At 35.4% G+C, this 17,159-nt stretch overlaps 1 protein-coding gene across 1 annotated transcript; it reads right to left on the bottom strand.

The window, feature by feature from the left end:
- Positions 1 to 2,319: 2,319 nt before the first annotated feature.
- Positions 2,320 to 10,287, bottom strand: LOC129269992 (uncharacterized). Its single transcript, XM_054907429.2, has 4 exons — positions 10,058 to 10,287; positions 8,063 to 8,320; positions 5,143 to 5,328; positions 2,320 to 3,873 (listed from the first exon to the last, which is right to left on the bottom strand). Exons 2-4 carry the CDS (start codon positions 8,308 to 8,310, stop codon positions 3,564 to 3,566), a joined length of 744 nt encoding a protein of 247 aa, XP_054763404.2. The 5' UTR covers positions 8,311 to 8,320; positions 10,058 to 10,287; the 3' UTR covers positions 2,320 to 3,563.
- Positions 10,288 to 17,159: the final 6,872 nt, after the last annotated feature.

Here is a 17,159-nt window from a genome sequence, read left to right on the forward strand (position 1 = left end):
CAAAGATAAAAATACCTTTTAATACAAAAATGTATTTAAAAAAAATAATTTTTACATAATAATCAGAAAATAATGGAGATACGGAATGACGGAGATGTTGAAATCCTTTTTTTTTTCTTGGTCGTGAAAACAAATGGGAGGGGGTCCATAGCCCCCCCCCCCCCCCCCATCTCACATCTGTATGTAAGTGGTGAGTACATCTCTTTATTGGGTAAATCACTCACAATAATTTCCAAACAAATTATTTTGATCGTTCCATTAAACAGCGGACTTTTGATATGGAAACAAGAAGCTTCAAACATGGCACTAATTACATCCACAAAACATCGACGCTTTTATTTGAACAGAATTTTTAATCACCAGAAAGTATTATTTCGCTCGCTATTTGAATTTCTTGGTTCTGTTTTGATTGGGAATTTCATTTACGAAAATATTGATCAAACCAATTGTACTTTTATCCCCACTGGATGTTTACAGACAAGATTGCGGCGGGAGAATTAATTGAAATTTATTCATCACTGTAGAGTCATGTAATATTTGTTCATTTCCTAGTGAATTTTTAAATTAGATTTCAAGGGTTCTGGCCGTTCTAATTAATCTATGTTATCGATTCGACCAATAAAACTTGTATAGATGGCCATGAATGTTTGACATAAATACTTCTGCATTTGATATATATCTTTTTAATTGGTGACAGAATTTTAATTGCTTTTCCCCTGCAAATGGCGTTGACCTTTATTTGACTTCTTTCTTCCTTATAATATAGTTGTCAGAAAAAAGTTCCCCCTCCTGAATAAATTTCCAGGTACCCTACACTTTAAAAATGAAAGGGTGGAAAGGGATAAATCATCTTTTTAAAGGGCGGAGGAGTGGCCCTTTTATAACTATCATGTACATATAGTTATGGACAATTCCATTATTCATATATATATATAAATATATATATATAAAACACTATTGGCTCGTAGTTGAATATGCTTTCATATGTTTATATTTTTCCAGCGCTGATATGTCTAGACGAAAAACATACTTCACACTGTCAAATCAAATCCCGCGACCCATTCATGTAATTGCATAAACGATTAAGTTTAGTAAATCTTGGTCACTGCATGTGCTTGCTTGCATTAAGTCGATGTCATCGTACTGACAATACTGTATAGGTTATTAATAAATGCAAGTCATTCAGACAAGCAGCAATTGCAGTGTTCTTTTTATCTAGATTCTTTTAAAATAATAATTTGTATAAATATTCAGATGTTTAGAAAATGGGCTTCATAGCATGCATTGTGTATTTATGAGATTATTGCACTATCATATTCATGTCTCAACCCCATCCAGTTTCACTATTTAGACATTTTCGAATTGTCCCATTTTGCTCCAACGTGGCATTTTGTTAATATCCTCATTTGAACGATACTATACCACCATTGATTCCGAATCTAGATATTTATATACACCCGAAAAAAAAGTAAAAACATAAATACTTTTAAACATATTTGATTTCAGAATGATGGTGGTGACAGTTGGCAAACTAATTAGCAGGCCTTACAACATGTACAATCAGAGGCGATGTCAGGATATTTTGACTTAAATATGACATTTTTTCCTCCATTGAATTGTAGTGGGTATTTAGAGTTGCATGGCCAAGACTTTTCCTTGTTGCACTGTTTCTTTCTTCTCTATTCTTCTCTAACCATCTCTTCTTTCACCCCTGTTTTTCTTCTATTTTTCACTTCTTGAAAATCATAGCGTCGATCACCCCCCCCCCCCCCCCCCCCTGGCGCCACTCCTGTGTACAATGTATGTAGCCAATTACAGTTTCAATTTCCTTAGTTCAGACTGGGATTCTTACTATAACAATATTTATTGATAAAAACCAGTAGATGTGTTTAAACGGTAAACGAAGGAAATTAATTTATATTGATTTATCAATGAGTAATCTTTTGATCATTTCATAATGAAAATTTCAATTAAATTTCATAGGGTTATGGCTTTTTCAATCCTCGTTATTGATCCAACGTTAAAATTATTTACGAATAACAATTTTTTTTTAAACGAACTTGTCCAAGGAAAGGTAACCCCTCAGACATTGGTGGTGATTTCGTGAGATTTTTGGTCCGTCGGGGTTTCACAAATTTGTGAAAAAAGTCACGAAACGGGTGGGACAACTCGGCCCGGGGTCCGAGATGTCCCGAGGTCCGAGTTGACCCGACCCCGAAGAGAGAGAGAGGGGGGGGGGGGGTGAGAGAAAAAACGTAACATAAGAAATATACATACATGTATATTTATACAGGAAATGACGTCCAAATACATTTGATGTTACAGTTTAATTGATCAGATATTATATCGTCTTTATTGGAATAAATGTCATAGGAAGAGAAACGTAAGTAACAATAATAATTCAAGAATTAGGTCAAATATAGCTATATTTGCCTTAACCGAACAAGAAAAACTACATGCGCATGGCTCAAAACAGTAAACAAAGAATTCAAATGGGTCTTTTTAGGGCTGATATAAATACTCTAATGTCCGGATTGTGTCGATTACTATAGAGAATATTGAAGGTTATTTGCTAAAACATTTAAACGCTTTAACGCTTATATATAGGAATAAGCATATTCTTATCATTAAAATCAAAGTATTTGTTAGTTGTCACGACCAAAATTTATAAAGAAAAAAAAAGAATTTCGAACCCACTTCAAATAGTAACAAATTATGGAAGAGACACAAATGATTTCAGGTAATATAGATTATAATCGTGATAATAAACACGATAAAGAAGTATTTATATACCTACTCCATCTAACTGCAGCCCAAATAAAGTGAAATAAAACTCTACAGAAAGTTGTTTTAGGGGAGAAAAAAGAAAAGAATAAAAATCAGACAAGTAAATGGGACAAAGTTTGAACAACATCGGAATTAAGAAAGTTGTGACTTTTAACGGTTGTGATCATACTGCAGCTTGACCAATGAAGACTTCAAGTTGGCCATATTGGTGATGTCATAATGATTCCATTTAAACACTCTCGATTTTTACCCACACCATTCATGCCCATACACCCGTACCCCACATGAAATCTCACTTGACTATTCTCTTCCCATTTTTTGCCTTACAAGATATCATCTTCTGGAGGTACTTTTAAGTCAAGGGATATTATCTCATCATAAATTATAGAAAAATTCATTCCCTTCCTAGTGTACTCTCGTTTTGAGTTATATAGGAAGCAAATTTATTAGAGTTACATAAGGGAAAACGGGAATAATAGAAGTTGAAGACTGATTATTTTAATCTTTTTTTTTTTTTTTGCTCATTGCTTACCCAGCTAATTCCCCTCCCCAATAACCTGATATTTTTGCCATCGAAGTTGTCGACATCTGGAGATTCTTTCATGAAACAACAAATTAAAGTCAGCGATTTTAACTGATTATTGTTATAAGCTACTGAAATCATATCATCCCATCGGCTCAAAGCAAATCAATCGGTTAAAATCAATCTGACAATTTGATTGTTACATGAACCACTCCCCTGTGCTTTGTCGAAAGCAGACATTGCTTAGACTGGGTTATAGGACGTTGCCTTCCGCATCAGCATCAGACGCCTTGCGGCAATTGTTCCCATTTATGCCGATCGTAGGTGTGCCACGATAGCAACCGAGGATGTAAGGGAAGTCGGCAGTCGTGTGGTACTGATAGACGCCGCTGTTGCTGTTGTAACGACCGTGACATTCGTCGAGGTCGTCCGATGTCAGAAGCTGACCGTTCTCATCCACAGGTCCATAGATGGCAAAGCCGTCGAAAGCGACGCCGACAAGCGGAGAGGGATCTTCGGTGATGGTGAAAAGGCAGCTTGACGGTTGTCTGTGATAGTGGTACCTGGCGTATGATATTAAAATGAAATATAAGTTAAGTATTATATAACGTACCCCCTCCCCGAAAATGAAAGAGACAAACAAATCACCAAAGAACAGAATAACAACTACAAAATTCAATTTTTGGAGATGGTAACAATATTTTTTAAGCAAGTTTCCTCGAACGGCTAGCGGATTTTTTTTTTTTTTTTTACGTTTTGCCTACAAATTTGTCTCTTTATTGCTTATCAAATATGTCTGGCTCTCTCGCAATTTGTTTTAATAATTATATTAGGCTGTTTTTGTAATTTGCGGCCACTAAATATACCCCCATGGCCCGTATTCTGAAGTCGGGTTTAAATTAAACCCTGGTTTAAAGTTGTGGTTTAAGTATGGAGAGCCAATTGGAGCATAAATCCCTAACAGTATAAACATTCAATTTATTAACTCATATCACACCCAAATTGTTAATAATTGTCTGGGAATAATAACTGAAGTATTTTCTTCATTATGAAAGCAAAAGGAAACAAAATACTACACATAAGAAATATAGAATATAAACTTAATTTTTGATTTCTTGGCTTCCCATAATTTTAGTACACTGAGTTAGACCGTGGTCTAAGTTAAACCTGACTTCAGAATACGGGCCATGGGGGTTTGGGAAGGGGGAGGCGTGCGGCGCCCTTTTTTTACTCAGTGGCGTAATGAGCCAAACATTTTGAGGGGGCTCGATATGGCGTATTGCGTAAAATTGATAAAAAGTTGCGAGAAAATTTTTGGACAATATTATTACAAAAATCCAAGTTTGTGAAATATTTTGACGTAATATTTAGAAAATTTCTTTTCTATTTTCTTAGTCGTTAAAAATTTTTGAGAGGCAAGAGCCCCCCCCCCCCCCCCCCAATCTGTATGCCAGTGTTTTTGCTTATTGGCGCACCTTTAAAAAGTCGTAAAAACATTATTATTTATCACGTCGGGGAAGGGGGTGTCCGGCCTGTGTCGTTTAATTAAACATTTCTTAAATCCTTATAATTTCTTCTATATACTTTTCTGTTAACGATTGATTGGCAATTCGTTCTCTTTTGAACTCTAACAACGGGGAAACTGATGTTTAACATTCTAGTGTGCACTAAAGATCAACTCAGTAATAACAATAGGATTCCGCTCAAAATATTTTTATTAAACAGTCGTTTATTCATTCAGTCATTTGTTTAATTTATTCATCCACTCGTTCATTATTCTATTTATTTCAATTTTTAATTATTATTATTTATCACCCTTTTTTATTTCTCACCTTCCTTTGATATCTGGGTGGCCGTCGCATATGTCGAATACCTCTGCGCCTTCGCCCTCCACCGCGTTCTCGCCGTCGGCGTCCCAGGGATTGTACATAACTATGCCGTTTGTAGCGATCGCGATGGGGCCCATCGGAAGACAGGTTGAGACATCATTGACCTCGGGATTCTTCGGTACTTCAAATCTGCACGAAATGGGGAAAATAGTGAGTGCAGAGTTTTAGCTTACACTCTTACATTCATAGATTAAAAATCATTCCTATAGCGCCTGTCATTCGGGACCAAGCTAATTATATTATTTTGAATGAAATTGATTTCCCATTACAAGATTTATATTTTTGATCTAATTTGGGTTTGGGCGCTAATTACACTCAAAGGAACCTCATGTTAGACTTGGAGAATAAGTTAATTTTGTAGTATTGTAGTTTAGTGTATATTTTTAATCAAGTTTCTTTTTTTATCCACGTTTAATTGTTTCTGTATGTGTTTCTTTTTTATCATTGCTAGTTGGTGTGGGACTACATTGAGATGAATGTATTTGGTACTTTATTTTCTATTTTTTGTAATTATTTTTTCATAATGTCAACACAAGTTCTCAATATGTTAGTCTACCAGCGATAAAGCGTTTAAAATATATCCGTTCACATACTTAGTACTATCAGAACTCAGAACCTTTCAATCCGAATTATGGAAAACCACTTTTGTTATCTTTTGTTATTATCAGGGATGTGGAAACAAATCCTGGACCAAATGATAATTTTCCATGTAGAAAATGTCAAAAGCCTGTGAAGAAAAAAACAAAATGGCCTCCTGTCAAGTGGCACCATTCCAACTGCTTGTAAATGCATAAGCGAACAGGAGTAAACATGCAAGATTATATTATAATCCTATTGAATGTTGGACTTGTTTAACATGCTCTTTATCCTCTTTTTGTGATTCACTATTCTTACAAGCCATTCAAACAATATTAATGTTGGTCATACCGAACCACTTTTGTCTCCCCCTGATCATGTAAATAATACCCAATCTTTCGATAACACAACAGTTTATCCTTTGAAGAAACGTTTGAGACAACAACGGTTGTATTTCATTCATTTAAACGTGAGATCAATCTTGAACAAATATCAGAACTTCGGCTTCTTTTTTCCTAAACATAAAATAGCTATTATGATCACTGGAACGTGGCGGTTATTAAACTCGTCTGTATGTAGAGATGGCTATTGTATACGTCGAGATCTTAAATGTGGGTTAGGTGGTGGTGTTTGTCTTCACATAAGAAACGATATAGCATTTAATATAAGAGAATATTTGACTTCAAGAAAATATTGAGTCACTGGGGATCGATATTCTATTACCTCGGACAAAGCCCATTACACTATACAGGTGCTCTTTACAGACCCCCTAAAGATAATAATTTTATTGAATCACTCTCTGACTCTTAAAAAAAATTAACAAAAGATGATGAGATTATAGTCTTTTGGGGACATAAATATTTGCCTTTCGAAAAAGTATGCATGCATTGTCCCAAAAATATGAGAATACACTGAATTTGAATGGTTTATGCCAACTTGTAAGCTGCCCATACGTATAACTCAGACAACTTCCTCCCTGATAGATTACAAAGTAGTATATACAGAAGGGCATATTATTCAAATTGGTATTATTGACCTATTATATAGGTATATAGTGATCATTCATTGATTTATTGCTCAAGAAAATTTGTAAGGTCCGTGTTTGGGCACCACAGAACTGTATCCATTAGGAGATTAAAAGGTTATAATGTTGATAACTTCAATTTCCCGATCAGACTGGTCCAAAGTAACTGAATGTAACGATGTAATTATGGCTTGGGCTAATTTTAGATCTATATTCTTATCAATAGTAGATATATATGAGCACGATGAGGGCACCTCTGAAAGAGGTAAGAATTAAGCAATCAACTGAAAAATTGATGAACAATGAAGTTATTGCTTTAATTAAAGAGAGAAATGTAGCTTACAAAGTATGAGAATGAATATTGACAATTTAGACCTTGTAATAAAATATAAAGTTTTAAGGAATTTAGTTCAAAGAAAGTGCCAAAAAACGCCGAATATTTTCAAGAACAAATCGAAGAAAACAAACATGACTCTTTAAAATTGTGGATAAATTAGATCTTAAAAGTAAAGGGAAATCTGATCCAAAAACGGTTATTAATGTGCAAGGTGAATTAAGTCACGACAAGACTAATATTGCAAATGAGTTTAATCGTTATTTTACGACTTTGGCCGACAAGTTAGTCTGTAAATTACCAAAATACAAACAAATTTCATGCAGAAAAAGACCAATTTCAAAAAGTTTTTTGAAAAAAAAAGGTATTTCAATAAGTAGTTTTCATTTTCCCTGCTACAGAAAAGTTTGTTTTAAATGAACTAAATAAGTTGAAAATATTTTTTTAGTCTAAAGGGGCATACTAGTTTTGTAGGTAAAACGGTACGCCCACAACAATGTATGTTTAGTTTAAATTTTTCTTTGCTTTTGAGTTTGAAAACAAAACATGTAGTTTTACAGTTTATTTCCAGAATGTGAAAATAATATTTCTCATGATTTTCTGAATCCGTCCCCATGCAATTCTGTGCCTACAAAGGCTTTCCGAATGAAATCAACCAATATTGATCAATCAATAATTTTTTTTTCTTGTCACATCCTCGGAAAATGTGTCCCCCCCCCCCCTTTTGGAAAATCCTGGATCCGCCCCTGGTCACCATGCATGGCACATCATGGTACTGGAAGCGGGGGTGCTGCCTGTGTGTGTAAATGACTTCTATTTTGTAGTGAAACCATTTTTTTTTTGCTTGTCAAATTTACATCAGCTGCACCCCCATTAAAAACCTTCCCAGGGCCCTGATGAAAATGTAAAATAATGAATGCTGTATTGACCTGTAACTCTGCACTTGAATTCCATTTGGGTTGCTTTTCGTTGGAAAGGTCCCGGTGTCGTGGTCTGGTATGTTATTGGATCTTATAATCCAATACCGTCCCCGTTCGCTGACGCTTACCGTTCCGATTAGGTTGGTGTTTTGCTCCTGTTTTCCCGTAGTCGTAAATAGCAGGGTCTGTTCCTCAGACAGACCATGAGTCAAAGCGATACCGCTGACCAGGACGACACCGAAGACGATACGGAACATCGTGATAAACCTTGATGTGCAAAGAATATAAGATTCTTATTACGTATACTATAGTTCCCTTGAGATCCGAGTGTTCTATGATACCCTTTTTTCGAGAGCAAATGTAATTTTGAAGATTTTAGCAAACTTTAGATGCAAAACATGATGATGATCTGCCTACAACATTGGAATTCCATAAGGAAATGCTTTTGGTCCTCTTTAAAAAAAATGATATTTACGGTATAGGGCATATACTTATAGCCCCAAAAGCGGTGGTTATGTGCCTCGGGCACTGAACGAAAAACATACAAACAAACGGGGGCTTAATTTTGGAACGGGATAATTGTAAACTTTACGAACAAATTTCCACTATGTCTATAACATTTTGATCATCTTCATACTTAAAAAAAATTAAAGGAGAATGAAACCCTTGAAACCAGCTGAATCAATATCAAAGAGAAAAATCAAAGAAACATATTGTTGAAAGTTTGAGGAAGATTGAATGAATGATAAGAAAGTTATGAGCATTTGAATATTGAGATCACTAGTGCCATGTAGATCCTCCCATCGGCAATGCGACCAAGATCTGTGATGTCACACACGTACAACTCCCTCATTACTTTAGTACTTATTTCACTTATATTCTCACTTTTATAGAGTCTATCACAAGGTGAGGTGTTCTTAATTATGAGATGACAATTAAGTACAGAGGTTTCACAACATTATATCATTGATGAATTATTTGTCATATGATTAGAATGAGCAAAAAGAGATGTTTTGGGGTATATTTCCAGTGTCCAAATGGGAGAGTTGTACGTGTGTGACATCACAGATCTTGGTCGCATTGCCAATAGGAGGATCTCCATAGCATTAGTGATCTTGACATTCAAATGCTCATAACTCTTTTATTGCTAGTCCTATTTTACTCAAACTTTTGTTGATCTTATTCTTTGATTTTTCTGCTTTCACAAAAGCTAACTTGCTCCAAGAGTTTCATTCTCCTTTAATAATGCAACCGGTATGGCTATTGGAAAAAAAAATGAAATATAAGTATATAAATAAAACAAAACTTAACGGATAACAGCATGAGTGTGATACACTGAAAGGGAAAAGTATAGGAAACTAAACAAGGAAAGACGAAAATACAAAGTGATGAAGAAAAGTCAAAGAAGAGTTATGATTGAGTTTTAAATTGATGTTCGATATTTTGATTCAGATTATTTTCAGAAACCGTACTGAATCGGGAATTATAAAGGACATTGAATCAATTTGGTAAAAATGTAGAACTCCAAGTTAAGAGACATGTGATTAAAAATGAAGAGGATAAGTAGGAAGAATAAATAAATGATAATAGAAATAAAAGTAATACCACAATAATTATTATAATAAAAAAAAGTAGTAATAGTAGTATAGTAGTAGTAGTAGTAGTAGTAGTAGTAGTAGTAGTAGTAGTAGTAGTAGAAGTAGTAGTAGTAGTATTAGTAGTAGTAGTAGTAGTAGTAGTAGTAGTAGTAGTAGTAGTAGTAGTAGTAGAAGTAGTAGTAGTAGTAGTAGTAGTAGTAGTAGTAGTAGTAGTAGTAGTAGTAGTAGTAGTAGTAGTAGTAGTAGTAGTAGTAGTAGTAGTAGTAGTAGTAGTAGTAGTAGTAGTAGTAGTAGTAGTAGTAGTAGTAGTAGTAGTGGTGGTGGTAGTAGTAGAAGAAGGAGAAGATAATGAGAGATGAAAAACATATATAGAAAAGAAACGAGAGAGTGGTTAAGATATACTTACCTTTCAGACAAAATAGTTGGATGTGATCACAATCAAATAGCCCTTTTTTCTCCTTCTGATGTCAACGGTTGGTGAAATGAAATTAATTTGGATTGTGGGAAGCCAGGCTCTATATAGGCCTACGGTGAAATATTATATATTGATTATAATTTTAATTGGCAAACATCCATGACCCAACTTGTTTGTGCTGGTATAGCAGAGAGCAGGTACGATCAACACCAGTGAGGAACGAACGGTCAGCTATGCGGGATTGCAAGGATGGGAGGCAATGGACCTACCCCCACCCCCCAAAAAAAGCGAAGGGGAAAAAGGAGTAGAGAAAGAAGAGTAAATAGAAAAGGCTGAAATGTAATATTATTTTCTGAATCTTGAATCAAAATCTGTCTCAAAATTTGTTTTGAAATTTGTTTGAAAGAATTAAAAGGAGAAAAAAAGACAAAGAAGACTTTTGGGTCATTCCCTATATAACCTTCTATTCAAATTCTTGAGGAAAAATAACGCCCTATCGTCTTGTTCAAAAGCAAAATACTTTGGATCCACCCCTGCTTAATTACCCCTTCTCATATTATGAAAACCTTAGAATAGTCTCAGTAATGCATTAGTTAATACACCCAGTGTCCACAGCTTTGAGAATTTACTGGACAAGTATTGGAGATGTAAACCAGTGAAGTTCAAGTTTGACGCTGACCCACCAGGACATGATCCGGCCAACCTAAAGAGGAGAAGGAATTTGAAGCTGAATACAGAGACTTTAAGACTTCGTTCAGTATTATGTATCCATAAGTAAGTAAGTAAGTAAGTAAGTAAAACAACATAAACATTACTTATCGCCCTTTTTCTAAAAAAAAAATAACAGTGATTGTCAAGTCCCCAATAAATATTCTTTTTATGAATAAATATCTTACATATTCTCTTATCTCGGTTTGCAATTTTGAAGTTTACTATTAGTATATATACCCTGATGCATTATTTTAACAAGGATTCCCATGTAATTTAAACTATCTTTCAAAGGATCTGAAATAATGAGAACGCGGTGAATGTACTATTTGAGACGTGACTTTCTTGTCAAGGACGAATGTCAATGTCTCTGGGGGAATAAAACTTCTTTATATTTTGTCGTTAAATCACCATTTAGGCCTATTTCATTTTCAACATCATAATTTTTATCGATTTTTTTTGCTTAATTTACTCTTTATACAGCCCGAATTGTATAATGAATATCATTATTTTATTAACTGAGATTAATGTACCCCTCCGAAAAATATATTTTGTGCGGATAAAAAATCATATTTCCTTTTTTAACATCATGATTTGTATCGAATGTTCTTGATATGACTCAGTTGACGATTGACAGGCCAAAATATTTATAACATGAATAAATACATGTCTTTATTTTTTGGCTCACTCGCGAGTGCACATGTCCAAAAATAGCTCCTTTCATTTTGTGATTGCTTAAACATCATGACTTGTGTTCATAATAGGCTGTTGGATTTCTTCTCGTCACTACCCTTTCACGTAATTAATTTTGCGCATTTTCTGTCATCCAAAAATAAGTAGGGCCTACATTTATCAATTAATTAATTGCAAAATTATTTTTTTGATGCTGTATATACAGACCTACCCTGTTTAATAAAATATCTTCAACTAAAACTTGTTGTGAGTCATCCTGTACTCTCTTGATAATGTGATACTTTCTTACAGATTAATTTTCCTTGATGAAATAAAATAATGCATATCCGTCCTATAGACTTTGTATAGGCCTTGAACTGCATGTAAACGCTCAACCTTCTGCAAAGATTAACTAGGTAAGATTTTGGTAGGTATTCCCTATTACGTTTCATATACCAGCATTAAGTTCAATGTCACTGGGGTCGACTAAGGGTGCACAAGTAGCCATTCTCTTTATAGGCCCCTTTTATTATCCTTTATTATCAAACTTACCTTGTCCATTTACTTAATGGAATAAAAAAAAATCTTACATTTTACTTTAAGGCGCACTTGGCCCATACACCTTCCCTGTTGATCAACGAGCCCACCCCCCCCCAAAAAAAAAAAAAAGAGGAAGGAAGAAGGAGAAAATAAATCATCAAGTACACTGTTAAAAAACCCTGATTTTACAGGGGAAATAAGAATTTGCAGAAAGCAATAATAGAATCATTCTGTAAATTCATAAAACATGAATTTTTCTGCAATTTAACAGAACCAGGTCTGTTAAAAAAGGGAAAAAAGGTGTTTTATTTAAGGAGATTTGTAAGATTACATACACCAAATACCGATTTCCTGTAATTTTACGCAATCTGGTAAGATTACAGGTGTTCTCGAGACTCTGCAGCAGGAACTTCTTTTATTTTAAGGATACATTTTCCAACAGTGTATACACTTAAAATCATTTACCATGGATCGACCCCACACAGATTAAAAGTTACGTCATTATTTTCAATGGCATGTGATTGGTCGGTTTGGAGTAGTTTCTTTGGTTTGAACTTTTTTAACCTGCACTTTTAATTTCACTTTGTTGTTATAATGTTTATGCATTTTGAAACATATTTTTCCTTTGTGTTATTGGTTTAATAATGGGTACTGCATCTTATTGAGTTTTATCCGTTACAGTAATGCAGTTGATTGTGAATGACTTCAATGAGTATAATTATATTTTGATAAAACCGAATTGAATTTTAATTTTAAATTGAAATTGTACAATTAGAAATGACTGTGTTCAATATGCCCTATCAATAAATACAGATTCCCGGTCCCATAGGACTCTGTACCGTGATGGACTACCTTTGGTTTTGCATTGGAGCCATCTCTAAGCTAATGAAAATCTTCTTATATTTAACACATTCGTTTACAGTAAGTTCCATTTTTAATACTTTTTTTTAATCTGACATGTCTGAGTTCGGTGATTTTTTTTATGTTTGCGTTCGACTGATCAGCTAAACTCTGTCTCAAATTATTTTGTCTCCAATAATTATCATCACGTTTGTTCATATGATCTTGGTGTGTTTCGAAACGAAAGGGAAATAGTGTAGATAAAATCATTCAATCTTCGGTGTTTCGTTCATAATAAGCGATGTAGGTTCCATGACATTTGCTCAAGCGTCAATCGCTCCTCAATATATTAAGCCTCAGACTTCTAATTTTAAAGAGCTTCAATAATTTTATAATACCGGTACACGTGCACACGTTGGTGTCAATAATACATGATTTTACTCGAGTACATTATTTGCAAGATAAAAGATCGATGAATATCCCTTTGCTGAAGTTCTCCGATATTTGTGTATAGCGCCAGCTCTTGTTGAAAAAAATCGCAGCAGAAGAATTAATTTGACAGCTGGGCACCAGGCTGAAGCCAGCGCACAAACCCAGCGCACAGAATATATCGAAGCAAGCCAGCGCACAAACCCAGCGCACAGAGCTATCGCGATACAAACCGCCCTACACCGTGTGCGTAGTCTAATAGTCGCAGACCCTAAATACAGCTTAAATTCTCAAACGTTTCGAAGATTGTATTAATGCGCACGGAAATGGTATAGTAAAAAGGCATAGTTACCCGAACTTACAGATGATTGAAAATATGGAACTTCCATAATGCACCATTCCACATTATGATTGCTTCAAATGTTAGTATATGACTGATTTGTATAACATTTGAATATAATCATAAAGAATTGAATGGAGTATGTTTCTATATGGCATGAGTGCAGCTGAAAATAACACGGATCAAGAAGAATCAAACAAAGTTGGTAAAATGTTAACAATATCGGACAAGGATAGTAGAGTTATGATATTTTAAAGATCCGCATTTCGGCCAGTTCTATATTCCTTAAATTTCTTCTTTAACATTCAATGGAGAAAAGTAATCTCTCCTGTATATTCCCACTTTTTTAATCATATGAATTCGTGATTATTCAAATTACCTCCTCCTATAGAATTAAAAATATTGTATCAAAAATATTTAATGCATTTTTTCATTAATTTATGGACATTATTTTAATATAAGAGACATCACATGATTAAAAAATGATTTCACGTAACATTTTTTAAGCAAAACGAAAGTTGGAACAAGACATCATGATCACTTCAAATGGATAGTTATGACTGCGTGCATTTTATTTTCACAATATACTGCTTACTTCAAAATTCAGTATCAGAGTTTGATGATTGCTTCCGGATTCTCTTTTGTAAATTCAACTCTTATTGATAACTATCTTATTTCCAGCACGGAGTATACAACCATTTTATGTCTTCTGAGTTTCCTATGTGTATCAATATAGTTTTGCTTGTTCCCTAAATAAAATGCATCTGTTAATTAATTTTATATGAAGGATCAGTGTCTCTCACATGGGCCTTGGAACAGGAGGGGGGGGGGGGTAGATGACCACATTAAATTCTCAGTAAAATTTACAACTTTGATGCACTACCTGCGTCGGTTTCGGGGCATCTTAGACGCCGTCCCTTTTTTTGTGAGCCATTTAAAGTTCACCCCTAAATCGAGGAAGTGATTAATAAAGATCTATTTGGTTGATTTTCAAGACATAAAATGGTGATTTCGATTAGCGGTGAATTTATTACCAGACCAAAGTGGAATTGTTGGAATACACGTATATAACACATAGCACGCTCTATATTTTCGTCCATGTACCCCCTACCTTTCGGGGCATCGTAGACCCCGTCCCCCTTGTCTGTGCTACAATGTTCACCCCTAAATCGATGGAATGACTAATAAAGATAAATTTGGTTGATTTTCAAGACATAAAATGGTGATTTCGATTAGCGGCGAATTTATTACCAGACCAAAGTGGAATTGTTGTAATACACGTATATAACACATAGCACGCGCTATATTTTCGTCCATGCACCCCCTACCTTTCGGGGCATCGTAGACACTGGCGTAAATCCCGGGGGGGATGGGGGGATATATCCCCCCACTTTTCGAGGAGGAGGGGATGGCCTGTACAAACATCCCCCCCCCACTTTTTACGAAAGAAATGAAAAAAAAATCACAAGAGATAATTGTTTTATTGGTGAAAATTCTTCCCAAAATACTGCTTAACAAATAAAATAATATTATTGAATCATAAAATGCAAATAAAGAGCCAGTTCACCATTTCCAAACGAAATACTTATGTCCTTATTATAACATTGGAAGAGAACCCCCCGTTTCTTCAAATTCATCAATGTTGGGGTCTTTGGGAAGGGATTAAGATGGAATGACAATTTTTTTTAATGTAATCTCTAATAAAACCATTAAACCATCATGGGGTAAACAAGATGATAATATTGGAGGGGTATTTGCCATATGGACATACAGTGGCGTAACTACGGGGGACATGGGGGGCACACCCCCCCCCCCCCATCGGCTGACCAAAAAAAAAACGGGGAAAGGGGGAAAGGAGAAAAGAGGGAGAAAGGAAGAGAAACGTAGTGGGAAAGAAGAAAATATTATACATTATAATGTTATATTATAATTATGTGAAGTTACATTACATAAGAAACATTTTTATCATAACTTTATGAAACATAATTTGCCCAGGGCCTACGTCTTCATTGTTCCTGGTGCTCGCATTGTCTGTTTAACGAGATATAAAATCATGTTGTACTAAAACATCCCGTTTTCAAGTCAATATAAACCAAATATATTTCCTAGCACTTGAGTTATCATTGTTTTATGTAGTGACATGTGCTTCTTTTTTATGACTCAAAAGTGATTGCCCCATGTTAAGGTCTTCGTATATACGAAACATTTCCTGTCCGTGATTACGTTCGCATTGGTGGATTGGTGAGGTATGTCTGCTCTTCATGAATTCCTAAAATCAGTCCTTAAAATGTCCCTTCTTCTGATCTGAATATCAAAAATGTTCAGCTCGCGCTTCGCGCTCGCATCATTTGGTTACTGAAATACGTATGGTCCTAGTTAATTCCTAAAAAGAAACCTTAGAATGCCCCACTTCAGGTCTGAATTATCTAAGTTTTCAGCTCGCGCTTCGCGCTCGCATTGTTAAGCGAGACAGGTACCTATCATGATTACACAAATTTGATTATAATGTCCCTTTTTAGGTGTGAATTTAAAAAAATTCAGCTCGCGCTTCGCGCTCGCATTATTTGATCAGTGAGATACATATCCGTTTAATGACATTGTCCTTAAAATGTCTCTATTAGGTCACTCACTCAGTCATTCAAAACATTTGCTGGTGCCCCCCCCCCCCCCATGCCGTGACCCACGGTACGCCACTGTGGACATATCAATGACTATTCCTTGCATATCTAAAAACATGATTGCAAAAAAATGCCAAAATATTTCAGTCATCCCCCCACCCATCATCACGGATTTACGCCAGTGATCGTAGACCCCGTCCCCCTTTTCTCTGCACCAATGTTCACCCCTAAATCGATGGAATGACTAATAAAGCTCAATTTGGTTGATTTTCAAGACGTAAAAAGGTGATTTCGATTAGCGGCGAATTATTACCAGACCAAAGTGGAATTGTACGTTGGAATACACGTACATAATAATATATAGCACGCCATAACAGCTCGCGCGATATTTTCGGCAATGCACCCCGAACTTTCGGGGCACCGTAGACCCCGTCCCCCTTTTCAGTGCACCAATGTTCACCCCTAGATCGATGGAGTGATTAATGAAGATCAATTTGGTTCATTTTCAAGACATAAAAAGGTGATTTCGATTAGCGGCGAATTTATTACCAAACCAAAGTGGAATTGTTGGAATACACGTATATAATACATAGCATTTTCGTCCATGCACCCCGTACCTTTCGGGGCATCGTAGACCCCGTCCCCCTTTTCTCTGCACCAATGTTCACCCCTAAATCGATGGAATGACTAATAAAGATCAATTTGGTTCATTTTCAAGACATAAAAAGGTGATTTCGATTAGCGGCGAATTTATTACCAGACCAAAGTGGAATTGTTGGAATACACGTACATAATATAGCACGCCATAATAGCAGGCGCCGTATTTTCGTCAATGCACCCCCACCTTTCGGGGCATCGTAGACCCCGTCCCCCTTTTCTGTGCACCAATGTTCACCCCTAAATCGATGGAATGACTAATAAAGATCAATTTCGCTGATTTTCAAGA

This window comes from Lytechinus pictus, chromosome 2 (genome assembly GCF_037042905.1).
Source record: "Lytechinus pictus isolate F3 Inbred chromosome 2, Lp3.0, whole genome shotgun sequence".
NCBI classification, from domain to species: domain Eukaryota; kingdom Metazoa; phylum Echinodermata; class Echinoidea; order Temnopleuroida; family Toxopneustidae; genus Lytechinus; species Lytechinus pictus.